The sequence below is a fragment of the Mchenga conophoros genome, linkage group LG23 (genome assembly GCF_057382185.1).
Source record: "Mchenga conophoros isolate Kocher_MC1m ecotype Shallow Benthic linkage group LG23, M_conophoros_male_GT1.1, whole genome shotgun sequence".
NCBI classification, from domain to species: domain Eukaryota; kingdom Metazoa; phylum Chordata; class Actinopteri; order Cichliformes; family Cichlidae; genus Mchenga; species Mchenga conophoros.
Genome location: NC_140547.1, coordinates 40,901,239 through 40,915,950, shown reverse-complemented (window position 1 = coordinate 40,915,950; position 14,712 = coordinate 40,901,239). Strand labels below are relative to the sequence as shown.

General features: G+C 39.5%; 1 protein-coding gene across 2 annotated transcripts in view; it reads right to left on the bottom strand.

The window, feature by feature from the left end:
- Window positions 1-7,879: 7,879 nt before the first annotated feature.
- The window catches only part of LOC146547829 (interferon-induced protein 44-like), a 67,579-nt gene continuing 60,746 nt past the window's right edge, over window positions 7,880-14,712 (bottom strand). The window contains exons 1-9 of one of the 2 annotated variants that reach the window (XM_085265285.1): window positions 12,918-12,977; window positions 12,689-12,731; window positions 12,504-12,524; window positions 11,680-11,713; window positions 9,376-9,577; window positions 9,025-9,177; window positions 8,756-8,927; window positions 8,567-8,667; window positions 7,880-8,407 (exon numbers count right to left, since the gene is read on the bottom strand). In XM_085265285.1, coding sequence (XP_085121411.1) covers window positions 8,234-8,407; window positions 8,567-8,667; window positions 8,756-8,927; window positions 9,025-9,177; window positions 9,376-9,577; window positions 11,680-11,713; window positions 12,504-12,524; window positions 12,689-12,728 — 897 coding nt within the window. In that variant the 5' untranslated portion in view covers window positions 12,729-12,731; window positions 12,918-12,977 and the 3' untranslated portion in view covers window positions 7,880-8,233. Of the gene's footprint in view, window positions 8,408-8,566; window positions 8,668-8,755; window positions 8,928-9,024; window positions 9,178-9,375; window positions 9,578-11,679; window positions 11,714-12,503; window positions 12,525-12,688; window positions 12,732-12,917; window positions 12,978-14,712 lie in introns of those variants that run through there. The other variant, XM_085265286.1, reaches the window with a different exon arrangement.

Here is a 14,712-nt window from a genome sequence, read left to right as displayed (position 1 = left end):
GGTGGAGATACTGGCATCTTTTGTTTCAAGAATGCCTCAGTTCAGGTAACTCCATCTGGCGCTGTGTGGACTTTAGCCTCTTTGCAGCTACTGTGCTTCTGTGGAAAAACTCCACATTAGCCTTTACCTTGTCCACGGTTGTTTTCACCACCTTCAGGGAATCTCTTATCAACAGGTTTAATGTATGTGCCAAACATGGGTGGTGGGTCCACTTCAGAATTTTTATGGCCTTGGTGATGTTTGCAGCATTATCACTCACACATCACACCACTTTGTCCTGTACTTGCCACTCATTTTCCACTTTTAATAGCTCCTCTACCAACATTTCTGTAGTGTGTCTGTCAGTGATGTCAAAGCAGTCCAGCAGACAAAGATGTCATCTTTTAATTTTCAATAAAGTGGCAAGTGACAGACTTGAAAGAGCAGGTGGTTCAAGAGGTCCAGCAGTGAGTTGTCAGGCAAACCGATGGAGCTTTTTTTCACCCTGTCTTGCCATAATGCATGTTCTGTGCCATATACTTTTGGGATTATTGTTAGGGACCGTGTTTTCCTACTAGGTAGAGTGTATGTGGGATTTAAGGCTTTGACAAAACCTTTAAAACCTTTATCCTCCATAATGGAAAAGGGCTGGAAATCAGTGACAATCATGTTAGCCAACCCCTCATCAATACTGTGCTGTTTGGCTGAGGTCATCTGCTTTGGTATAAACTGACTTATTGTGCTTTGAGTTGCAGTAAGATGGGCTGATGCACTAGTAGCTTCTGCAGCAGTTGTTGTTGGTTTGGGACCAGACACCACAGGGTCAGTAGACGTTGAGCCAGCTTGCCCTCTATCCTCCAACTGCACTGTGGGATGGACAGTTCTGATCTAAACTGCAAAACAAATGGAAACGTGTTGATGATGAAAATAGCGTGTCTGCCTCTACAGTCTTTGTGTTTCCCTGATGGGCATCAGTAATAAAATCATAGGCACAAGTTTATTTAATTTTCTCATGTTGGCTGAAAACAATTTTACATACATTTTACATCGATCTTAAAACAGGACACAGACACTGTAATTACTGACCTCATATCCTGAGCCCATGTTTGACGTTTCTTTTTATGTCTAAACTTTGCTCTCAAATCTTTAAACAGCAGCGAGTCTGCAGCTGAGAGAATACAAACTCAAACTTTCGGAGCAGGTTTGATTGTTTCCATTATAAGCAGTGTTGGGGAGTAACGGAATACATGTACCGCCGTTACGTATTTAAAATACAAAATATGAGTAACTGTATTCCATTACAGTTACTGTTTAAAAAAAGTGGTATTCAGAATACAGTTACTTTGTTGAAATAAAGGGATTACACGCGGTCTCTTCCTGTTTCAGGAGAGGCTATCCCCTCTCTATTTTGGTAATTCCACATCGGTGGAAACCCAAACAAAACACGCATTAAGAGGCTCAAATGCCTGTGTCTCAATCTCGCTTCTCATAATGACTTGAAGAAATATTTTTAAAAATGATTTAATATGAAGGAAATAGGCAGAGTGTTACAGGCATCGCCCTAAAGAATGTAGCCTTATGGGCAGAGTAGTGCTGCAGGGAGAATGGACTGCCATACCTGTTATGTGTCTGTGAGCGCCAGGGAGGAACAAAAAGGAGAGTCGAAAAGTATGAGCTGTCACCGAGCAGAAACGGGAGCTGGAAGCATGTAAATAATAACCACTGCAGCTAAAAAGAGTGCCTGACGAGCCCAGTTGTAAGTAAGCTATTAAGACTCGGCATTTTTCGTGTTTTCCTCCGAAACAATAAGTTCCATTGGAGCAGCTTTTCAACGCCTCTCTCTGTCTCTCGCTAGCAAAATTGACCCAGACAACAAAGTAAAGCTAGTTTTCGGCTACGAGCCCAACATATTAGCCATAGGTCTCTTTACTACGGTTCGGAGCCGCGGACCTGTTTTAAATACGTGCGGAATTGACTATGTGCACGTTAGCATATGCTACTTCCGGTGCGGAAACTCCTGTGGGGAGCTTTGTTTCCGGTGTCCTATTTGCGCCTGGTTTACGGTCCAAAACAAGTTAAACAAATGAATGAATCAAGCGGCGATTTACATTTCTATAGATGTCTTGGGCATTTACCCAATATAGCTGTAAATGATGTTCATCAACTTGTCGATATTTTTCCCTGCGCCTCAGAGCAAAAGAGAAAAGGGATTCAAATGTTATATTTCTCAGCTGTCCCTCGTTTATCGCGGGTGTTATGTTCTAAAAATAACCAGCGATAGGTGAAATCAAGTAGCCAATTTTATTTTTTGACGGTGCAAAACGTTTGGTGGACATCGTGGACATCCAGTACTGCACTTCAGAGTCACACTTCTAGCGATCGATGCAGTGATTCTGTACTGTACAGGAGAGACGTCACGGAGGAGATCGTCTACAGCGATCAGGACACAGGACACAATGTGACGTAAAAAAAAAAACGTGCAAACTTGCACTAAAAAATTCTGTGAAACAGCGAGGTGAAAGGTGAACCGCGTTATTAGCAAGGGACCACTGTAATTTTGAAGGTAAGTCACAACATACCCTTCTAAATACTAATGTATAGAAACCCTTACCAGCAATCATTCATTTTTTGTGTGGCTTTTTTCACAATTTGTTAACATGCTGTGTAGGTGTGTACTTGACTAGCTGATCTCAACATAATGGGGGAAACATCTGGTTTGACTATTGTTCACCTGTAGTTTGAGTGCTGAACATTTACCTGTTTAAATCATGAGACCAGTCACTATACAGAGATGTGCTTCTGAATGTGGACGATGTGTCTTCTGCATGCAGTAATGCAGTTCTGCTTGTGTTGAGTGATGTAAACAACTGATCGATCTAAACTCTTTAAACGTCAAAATTGATCATTCGATTTTTTATGACACAACAGCGGGGGTGTTCCCGCTTTACTTTGCTTCCAGTAAAGCAACAGGAAATGTACAACCCTACATCCGGTCTCAAACCAGGAAGTTAGCATTTTCTCGTGCACAGGATCAATAGTTTTCAATACGAGATCACTGCAAAAAGTGCAGCCTTACCTAATGTCCTCCTTACTGTTACTCATTTTATATTAAGATTTAAATATCTAGTTGGTATTGGTATGGCGAGTAACCTTCAGTAATACTAATAAATCACACGGTAATAGTACATTCATATAGTTGTAAAAAAGCATGATAATATGTTAAGTAATCCAAGGTATTCAGAATACGTTACTCTCATTGAGTAACGTAATGGAATACGTTACACAATACATTTTGGGGCATGTATTCTGTAATCTGTAGTGGAATACATTTTAAAAGTAATCTTCCCAACACTGATTATAAGTCAGCTGGAAGTGCCATGTTTTCACTCAGCCTTTTATTTACCGCATGTTTTGTGTGTTTAAAACTTGGGAATGTGTTTAAAATGAGCAGCATGGAGCCTGCTGTACTAAAATCACTGATTGAAGGGCAAACAGTGCGTAGCATTGTCACAGATGCATGTATTAATTTGGTGATTTATTAAATGTGGCCAATAGATGTTCTGTTTGATTCTAATCTGCTGCTGAGTTTTTTACGCTGATGGAAGTGCAGATAACTCAGAACAGACATCATGAACACCGGTTCAACCAATCACTTTCATTCCACTTTAGAGTAGGAACATACACCTTATGATTTATGACAAAAAAAAGTTTACTTTTTTGACAAAAAGTTCACTTTTTTGACCAAACATTCCACCTTTTTAGTTTTTGGGGGGACTGTGTATGTGTGTGTGTCTGTCTGTGTGTGTCTGTCTGTGTCTGCGTGCATGTGAAAATGGGTCAAGCCAAAATAAAATTCTTAGTTGAACTGTTGCTTTTGTAACAGTGAAAATGGGGAGATTTGGAGGCTGCTTGCCCCGATGGACAGCTTTATTACATTGTATTTGCTTTTGTTTAGGCCAGAAAAAGGAAATCAGAATCAAAATTGGCCTTACAAACGAGAAAAGTAAAAATGTGTCACGGTTTGGCATGGCACTGAGTCACAGGGTCGTGTCTCAGTGCTCTCCGCTCCCGTGTCTCAGCACTCCTCGTGCTGGCTGCTGTCTGGCGCTCCACACTTCTCATGGGGACACAATAGACGCAGCCGTCAGGACACATATAACCGCGGGCATACACACACTAACTCAGTTCAACTGGATGACTAACGTGGAGTCTCATGGAAGGATCCCGCGTCAGTGGGAGCTCCAAGACTCTCCTAAGTAGCTCCCCCGACGAGGCCTGATCAGCAGCAGGTGCGTGGCTTCGGGTGTGGCCAGTCCGCCAGCAGGGCCACACCCACCAGGCCTGAAGGCGCCCGCAGAAACACATATACACACACGCAAACAGGGAGAAGGACAGAAACACCAAATATACATACAATAATAATATAATCCATAACTGCTCAGGGATCCTGGGTTGCTCAGACCCAGGATCCCTGACTGTCAGAGATTTACAGTTAACAAACAGTCAGGTGAGTAAACAACACTGAGACACTTCGTTTATTTTTATAGGTTACATCGTCAATATGCAAATATAATCACATTTCCTGTTACGCAGGTCCTGATGCTGTCTGTGTGTAAGCTGTGTGTGTGTGTGTCACAAAGTATGTGTGTTGCAAGTCAATTTCTAAGAATAATATACTGCGAGTCAACTTCTGCAGATGTGTATTTCTGTACTGATCTCTTGCGTTAAATGTCACAGGGTCACAGGGTCAGCTTCCTGTTTCAACAGAAAACTGTGTCTGGTGAAATATGTGTAACATAACTTTTGAAGCATAAACAAATAAAACAATAAAAACTCCCTAACACTGACAAAATGCGTCTTCACACATTGGGCTGTGCAGATAAATTGACATTCGCTCTGACCCCATGTTGGGTTTGTGGATTTGACACTTAAAGGTTTTGAAAGTGGGATTACATGCTTCTGGTGAGCATAAGATTTCTGATAAGAGCTTGCCATCTCAGTTATAAATGAAATTCAAAAGTTTTTTCAAAGTCTGGCAAATGTATAATTTGACTTCTAAAGTACACACAACAAGGCCAAGAAGACAAAGGGATAGTTTACTACATCCTATAAAAACACAGTCCTTAATCTTTGATCTTCCAACTGTATCTTTCTGTTCTGGCTTTAGAGTCTTTTTTTATTGAGTCATACTTTCGGAATCATCCTGCTGTGGTGCTGGGAGACATACAGCATTATACAAGCAGTATGTTTTGGCTGTATCATTAGATCTAAGAAACAAACCTGTTATTAATTATTAAAAAAAGAGTTAACTGAAGTGCAACTTTAATTTATTATTACTGCATGAACTGACCAGGAATTACATTCAGCTTTATAGAAGAAGGGGCTGTGTGCTAAAATGCTAAAATTCTCTGAGCGTATTTGCTGTATATAACCACCATTTGTAGATCAGTAGTAATTAATCACATAGGTTTTTTACTCATTTTAAATTTGTGCAGTATTTATTTATTTATTTTTGTATTTTTCTAATATATCTCGGATTCATTTTTTCTTGCTGACCCTTGTGTTGCTGTAACATGTGAATTTCCCCAGAGTGGGACTAATAAAGTCTGTGTCTATGCCAAACCTAAAGTTTAAACCCCTTTTATAATTTACCTAGCAGCATTTCTGATTTGCAGTTAAGATTGTGACATGTGTATGTGATATGTTTTCACCATTTGCAAGCCAGAAGAGTGACCGCTCTTGAAGCCTGGTTGCTGCACAATACTAGTACTACTACTGCTACTGCAACTGCTACTGCACAAGTGCCTCAGAGGGCCATATGCCAGCAAGGGTTAGAGGTCAGACACAATGCCGCTTTGTAAAAGATTCTAACATCCAGGTGCTACGTGGTGTTGCGGCTGATAAAGAGCCATAAACTAACCCATTGTTTAGAAGTGATTACCAGTTTGCTGCGGTTTTTAGAGACACAGAGTGAGAGAAATCATGTTCTACATTACTTTTTTAAAAACAAAAGGGATTTTCAGAGCTGTTGATATATGAAGTGGTCTTCATAGAAACATGGATCAACCCTGTTTTCGGCATTGAGTGTTAAATTATGACAGTTTTAATAAAGCCTGCAGGTTCCTGCATTTATACTGGAGAGCAAAGAAAAGTTAGATGATGTTTGTACTATTGAAAATCACTTTATCCATAAAAACCACATAGACAGACATGAAAAAGAATGTGTTTGTAAAACTAGTGGTAACGTCCAAGAACTATAAGACTATGTTTCTGCTATTAGAACAGTTTGTGTTGTTAATCCTGAATGATTCTTGGTCATGACATTTGCATCATCAGAGAAAGTTCATTTTACTCCACACACATTTGGAAAATCACATAGTTTGACCATCAAATCCCAGAATAATTAATATTTGACACTGATGCAGCAACATCACTGTGCTTTCATTTGAAAATATAAAATGTTGAAGTTTAAAGTGTAAAGCATAAAAACAAAACAGCTTAAGTTGTTAAAGTTGGAGATTATGTATCGGAATTTCAGGAGCAGGACCACACCTCCTAACACGCTCCTTCCGGTTGTCATCTATATTGGTTCCCCCAGTTCTGCAAGCTGTTCATTCTCGTTTACGTGCCCCACCCTCCCTCCCTCCTTGTTCTCAATTCTAGTACATGGGGATCTGCCAGGCCCGGGAACCGTCAACAGTCCTTCCCCAAATCATAGCTCAATTCATGTCCAATCATTCATCTTTACCTACTAAAAAGCTGTCAAACATAAAATGAGGATGTGAGCCCAGCTAGTGAAATGAAATTTGTGAATATCTAGCATTAGCGTTTTCCGTGGGAAAAATGTTTCGTCACTCATCCAAGTGATTTCTTCAGTCTCAGCTGACTGCAGGTTTCCCCAATCTTATAAACAGTACATTTGCATAATGACTGAAACCAGCCCACTGAAGGAACAATGGGCTGGGAGGTTGTTTCTCCTACGGAAAACGCTACGTCCAGATGAACAGAATCGACTTTTGGAGATTTACTCACCTGGATGACTGAGAATGCATCAAGAAGACATTACAATAGCTGCACATTACTCTAAAATCACTTTTATGAGAGTGACTTTTAGATAACAACCTGATTTAAAACAGAATCTAGCATAAACATTCTTTCCCTTGGAAATAACTCTAAGATATTAAGAGAATATAGCAAATGAGATCACAGGATGGCCAAAAATGTACTTTCAAATGAGATCTTCTTGTTTCATTGGAACAGCAAAGCACCATAAGAAAGAATAAGTAGCCCACACCTATGTATGAACAAGTATCACTGCTATGGAGTTTTCATGTTTTGCATGCAGACTCGGGGCTCCAAGTCTCCTCTTGGCATTTTCTTATTTAAACACTGATGACTTATAACCTCAAAGTTTAGCAGCACAACACAGTGTTTCCTTTTCCATCAGACATTTCTTTCAGTCTTTATTTCCTCAAAGCAAAGGGCTTGTGTTTTGGTATTTTTGCTACTGAAAAGCATACAAGTAATCTAAGAAAAGCATGAGTCAGAAACTTTACGTCCTGCAGAAGTGGCAAAGAAGGATGTGCCGCTACACCGCAGACTGAATGGAAATAACTAAACAAAAAGCTGAGAAGGTAAACTTACGAGTTTCATGAATAGTAGTCCGACTCTAACTAGAAGCCAAATAATCTGCAACATCTGATTAAGCTCTCAAATGCATAGCCAAGGGGGAGACTAAGGACATATACAAGTCCTAATTTGGACTTGTATAATTACCTGGATGCTCGTATGGGTTGATAACCTAAGTCATTAAATATCTATCCATCCTCTTCCGCTTCTAAACTCTCATTACAGTTTAGAAAACAAGAAATCACTGATTCACAGAGGACAGTCTCACATCAAGGGTTGAACTGATTTATTTGAGTTACACAGCAGGCAACAGGTTACAAGCATATATGTGTCATTCTTTATGCCATTACCATTTTGAATATACAGTAAATAAAAAGTACATATTGATTTTCTCTGAAGGTTATTTGGATTTAATTTACGAAAGAAAAAAAGTGAAATAAAATAAGAACAAGACAAAAATCAGTACAATAAAGTTTCTGATGAAATTCACTTTTTGTGTGACTGTGATTGTAATGATAGCAAAGCAAAATAACCTGAAGAGTAACTGAGCATTTTCATTTTCTATCCCCCTCAAACATTTGTTACAGGCCAGGATTATTCAACCCAACAATATACAACCATTCATTCAATCATTTATATCCTGGTCATTCAGGTAGTCCTCTCCATAGTCAATGATCTTTTTCAGTGCACACAGTATCAGTGAATCTATGTTGTCATTCGTGTCAGTTTCTTTGTGGTAGTTCTTCACGAGGAAGATGCAGTTCAGTAGAATACCCAGGTTCCTGTTTAGTGTTTGCATCTAAGTTTAAAAAATATTGCATTTAAAAACTGAAACTGTATTGTTGCACTAGTGACATGATTATAAATTATTTATTGAATTATTTGTACTGATTCCAGCTGAGGTTTCTGTTCAAATATACTGAAATGTACAGCATGAAAGTTACTTCCTGGAACATACCTGGTCATTCAAGTACTTGCTCTTGTAGGTGTTCTTTATGTTTTTTTTGACTTCGGGACAGGCTTCATCAATTTTGGTCATGATGGCTATTTGTGGGATCCCTGCCAATACAGAAAGCAATGCAATCACTTTATCTCATGTTTTTCTAGTATTTGAAATCGTGACATCATGTAGAACATCTGCTCTCACCTGTGTCACGAGCATGTAGTCTGACTTCTTTCATCTTCCTCCAAGTTTCATCACTGATCATGCTCACTGTGTCAGCTGGAATAACAAAAGCCAGAATGTGGACTTTGTCATCTAAAGTAGGAGAACTGTTGTAGTTAGGATCCGATTCACGCAAGAGAGCTGTGGGTTTGAACTGGGGAAAAAAAACCCAAAGTCACTTAAACCTTTTTGCACGATACAGTTTCTGTATCACAGACTGTGTACAAGCATCTGGATGAAAAACATCATACCCTGTAACCTTCTTTGACATGTCCACTAATGGCAAGTTTGATGTCTTCCACATGTATTCCTTTCTCAGCGCCCCTCTCAAGCCCCATGGTGTCAGTGAAGACAAAAGAGTAAAAAGTTTCTGGATTTCCTTTCTGAATTTTAAATGTCCTGTACTGTAAATAAAAAATGTGGTGTTGTTATATTAGTGCCAAATACTAAAGATCCTAAACAGTTTTCAAAATAATTGACACACTAGTTGTGCTGACTATTTTTCACTCTTTTTATAGTTTAATGCTCATAAAGCAGCTACCACTGCAGTGCACTCCTGCAGTGTGCAACTATGATAAGGATAGATACATCCTCATACATACTGCATTAGTGAAACTATCACCAGAGGTTGCATCTGCCAATGCTCGAGTTGCGATTTTGCCTCTTAAAGCACTGTCCACAGAGTTGATGAAGCTGGACTTTCCAGCACCTGGTGGTCCATGAAGCATAATTCTGAGATGCTGGACATCTTTGTGAGGCTTGTAATCTCTGACAAGCTGCAGGTCTCGCTCTCTTTCACTGTTTCTAAAGAAAATTACAATAGGATTTAGTGTGCACTTACAGTTTACACAACAGTGTTATGAACAAACACAAAATAACAACAAACAAGCAAAACACTTGAGGGGTGTACTACTGAGACAGGCTGACATCTGTTTTCTACTACCTGCAATGTCAGAAGCCTGAAATAACCAAATAAGCATTTCTGTGTCACCATGTGAAACTACACTGAACAAAAATATAAACGCAACACTTTTGTTTTTGCTCCCATTCCCCATGGGATGGACGTAGAGACCTAAAATTCATTCCAGATACACAATATAACCATCCCTCCCAAACAGTGGTCACAAATCAGTCCAAATGTGTGGTAGTGGGCACATCTGCCATATTGAGATAATCCATCCCACCTCACAGGTGTGCCACATCAGGATGCTGATCTGACATCATGAGTAGTGCACAGGTGTACCTCAGACTGCCCACAACAAAAGGCCACCCTGGAATGTGCAGTTTTTTGCGCTATTGGGGGTCTGGGGACCCAGAACCGGTCAGTATCTGGTGTGACCACCATTTGCCTCATGCAGTGCAACACATCGTCGCATGGAGTCTATCAGATTGTCAATTGTGGCCTGTGGAATGTTGGTCCACTCCACTTCAATGGCTGTGCGAGGTTGTTGGATATTCGTGGGAACTGGTACACGCTGTCGTATACGCCGGTCAAGCACATCCCGAACATGCTCAATGGGTGACATGTCCGGTGAGTATGCTGGCCATGCAAGAACTGGGACATTCTCAGCTGCCATCTGCCCTGAACAATGTGAACCATGATTCATCCGTGAAGCGCACACCTCTCCAACGTGCCAGACGCCATCGAATGTGAGCATTTGCCCACACAAGTCTGTTACGGCGACGAGCTGGAGTCAGGTCAAGACCCCGATGAGGACGACGGGCATGCAGTTGAGCGTCCCTGAGACGGTTTCTGACAGTTTGTGCAGAAATTGTTTGGTTGTGCAAACCAATTGTTCCAGCAGCTGTCTGGGTGGCTGGTCTCAGACGATCTTGGAGGTGAACCTGCTGGATGTGGAGGTCCTGGGCTGGTGTGGTTACACGAGGTCTGCGGTTGTGAGGCCGGTTGGATGTGCTGCCATATTCTCTGAAACGCCTGTGGAGACGGCTTATGGTTGAGAAATGAACATTCAATGCACGGGCGACAGATCTGGTTGACATTCCTGCTGTCAGCATGCCAATTGCACGCTCCCTCATTGCTTGTGGCATCTGTGGCATTTTGCTGTGAGACAAAACTGCACATTCCAGGGTGGCCTTTTGTTGTGGGCAGTCTGAGGTACACCTGGTGGGATGGATTATCTCAATATAGCAGATGTGCCCACTACCACACATTTGGACTGATTTGTGACCACTGTTTGGGAGGGATGGTTATATTGTGTATCTGGAATGAATTTTAGGTCTCTACGTCCATCCCATGGGGAATGGGAGCAAAAACAAAAGTGTTGCGTTTATATTTTTGTTCAGTGTATGTGAATTCCACATTGTGACTCAGAGGTTTGTGCTGCTGTAACAATTTGAATGTATAAAATTTATTCAGCAGAGAATCACTTCAGAATCAAAATGTAAATGTGAGATCCACAGATGGGTTTAAAGTAAAATTGAATGGACATTAAACATAAGTTAACAAAATGATCAAACAAGTCAAAAGACTTTGATTTTCCATCCATCCATCTTCATCCGCTTTATCCGAGGCCGGGTCGCGGGGGCAGCAGCCTAAGCAAAGAGGCCCAGACCTCCCTCTCCCCAGCCACCTCCTCCAGCTTATCCGGGGGAATACCAAGGCGTTCCCAGGCCAGCCGAGAGATATAATCTCTCCAGCGTGTCCTGGGTCTGCCCCGGGGCCTCCTCCCGGTGGGACATGCCTGGAACACCTCACCCAGGAGGCGCCCAGGGGGCATCCTTGTCAGATGCCCGAACCACCTCAGCTGGCTCCTTTCGATGTGGAGCAGCACTTTGATTTTGTGATATAAAATTGTGACTCTAGGATTAACACAGAGTTGTTGAAAAGGGTTATTTCTTATTAATTCTAGTACACCTCTCTAATTAACCACACTTTTAACACTCACCCCCATGGTATGATCCTCTCTTCTGCCTTTAACACTATAAAGTAAAAATGTAAATTCCATGAGTCACATTGGAAGCATAACATTTTAAATTAATTACACATCATTATGTGTTAAGGCTGTTACACACTGAACGCGTTGTGTTTTTGAGGACAATTCCTCCTCAATAAACGCACTGTGAAAACTAAAATTGAAGCCGACGTCAAACTATGACGAGCTGAGAAAAGTAAGAAACTAAGAAAACAGCAGCAGGGAGAATTTAACGGTTGGATCCAGGAGCTGAAGCTGTGTGTTTGTACAGTTCAGGATGTCAGTGGGACAGTTTGAGGCGAGGCAGGAAATTATTTTACTGAGCCGCATTGTGTAGCTGTGTTTTTGAGGTAATTAGTATTACGTGACTATTTCCATTTGATTGTGTATTCAGTAGGCGTGCCGTGTGAGTTTAGAGGGCACTCGTTGTCTGACGCAGTTATTATATGTTATTCAGGTCATTTTATTCAGATCCAAAAAATCTGACAAATCGATCTTGAATTGCAAAAATAAATAAATAAATAATTTCATCAATTCTGCTTTTTACTCATGGATTTCAGTAACGTTGCTCTGCCTGTAACCAATTGCGCCTCGCCCAAAGTTCCAGTCCAGGAATTTTGTTTACATTTCCTGGAATTGTTCAGCTCAAACGGTCAGTGTGAACAGCTGCAAAAAGAACAGATGAGTCTGAACAATATTTTTAAGATAGGAAATATTTTCACAGATTTTACACGTCCGGTGTGTAAAAGCCTCAAGTTTTGTCTTCGAGATTTTGTATCATATTTTAAATATCTTACGAGGAGGTGGTGAGCGATTTCCTGCAATTGAAATATGACAAAGTAAAAACATGTTAGCAACACTTTTCCATATTCAGTTCAGTTCTATTAGATTTTAAGTTAAATTAAATGTTTTTTTGACTTTTAAATCAAAGGACGTTATGAACAATGAACAACAATGAATATAATATGAAAAAAAAGCTTACCTGACAAGATATTTATAATTTTTTCCATTTTTTTTGTCATCAACTAATTGTGAATTAAACAAACAGAAAAGATAGTAAATTAAAAAATAGTAAATTCGTTAAATTCTTCAAGAAACTACATTCTTTTAACTTAATCTGAACCAAATGGCAGAGATGACTCAGTCCGGTCAATTTAATAATTTAATAACTGGATTTCTTGCATTGGATTATTAACACAAAGTTACCGTACCTGAATGTCCAACTGTGCTGTGAAGTTGTCGTCCCTTGGTTTATTGTTCACACTGGTGTAGATGACGTGTGACTTTGGATTTATAAATGTCCTTTCACTTTCTTTTTGGGTCATGTGACTTCTATTATTCTCTCTATCTGATGGCAGTCTAATGTAGTTGTAGCTGCATAGCTTCTTAATTTGCATGTGTCACTAACATCTATTTCTTAAAATCTAAAACTTGCTTCCGTCATAATCCTGGGATTTTTACCCAGCGTTTTCAGTTTTAGCCTTTGTTGCAGTTTTCAGTTTGAATATTACCTTTTATCATCTGCTCCAGATATATTTTCATTCTGATTTAGTATTTATAGTTTTCTTTGTTAGTTATTCTTAAGTTTTTCCTTTTCGTCTACTGGATGTTCCTGATGTTTTTGAGAATCTATTGTGTTTGAGTTTGGCTTTTTGTATATTAGGTTTGTTTAGTTTCCTTTAGAATTGATTATATCATCTGTAGTTTCTCTTTATAATGCAGTTTATCTACTTGGTTTTTATTTTTCCAACTTACCTTCTTTTATGATTCTTTTCTGTTTCCTACTTGTGTCCCTGTATCTGTCTTGTCTCTTTGTGCCCTGGTTGTCTGTTTCCCTATTTATTTGTCTCCCATTCAGTCATTTCCCCCTTCCTGTTGACTGTATGTGTGTTTGTGTTACTTCCTGCTTTACTTTGATAGTCCAAGTGCTTGATATTGAATTTTACTCCCCTCATCTAGTTAATCCTGATTTGTTCCTTGGTGTTTCGGTTTCATCTGCATTTATCGCCCCATTTATCGTACTCCTGTTCTCCTCTATGTAAGTTAACCCCATTGTCTTGTTATTCATTCTGCAGTTATTGTCTCCATCTTCCACTGTCCTTTGTCATGTCCTATCGTCATAATTTTACGTTACTTGTTTCCAATTTTTTGCACTCCGCAATTTTCCCTAGAACAAAAACTTGGGAACACAGAGCAAGGAGTGCAAAACTATTCCTGGCTCCAGTGTTCCTCTGATTTTGCATCTGTGTTTTGATGAAACATTCAAGCTGTTAAGTTCATCTCTGGTTTCTCAAGTTCTGCAACCATTTCTGTACACAGGACTAAATGATAAACATTCAACTGTACTCCATATGGTATATAATGTATGTGAAAAGTAAAAAACATCATGTTGGCAAGTTTGTGTTAATAGGAATGAACAAAAAAAGTTATTGATTGAAATAAAATGAACTGATCTTCAAAACTGGAAAGGAACATTGTGATAAGGAATATTAATAAACTTTTTAGCAGAATGATATAATGAAATTAGCATAATTGTTTTTTATTTTCTAAAGAATATTGCAGCGGTTTGAGATGACAATTTTTAAGCTTGTAGTGTGAGTCACAAAAAAGAGAAATTCATTGAGAATTTCATATCATTATGATATCTGTTATCATATGTGATATCAGATATGATTGTTTTGTAATTTTTTGTTTATTAAGTTATCACATTCCTTTCAAATTATTCAATTTGAGCAGAGTTGTGCTTTAATTTCTCAAGAGTATGGCAGCAGTTTGACATTAAACAGATGAACATCTGCACAAATGTTTAGTAGGTGAGGAAGAAGAAGAAACACTTAGATTTTCATGAGAACACAAAGATTTTCACTGAATTTTTGATATGTCATCACATTCTATTGAACCTGTTTCATTTGAGCATAAAGGTCATTTAAGTTCTCTGGAATCATGCAGTCGTTTGAGATAAAACTGCACAGATATAGTGTGGAGCACCTGGGACCCTGTTCTTGA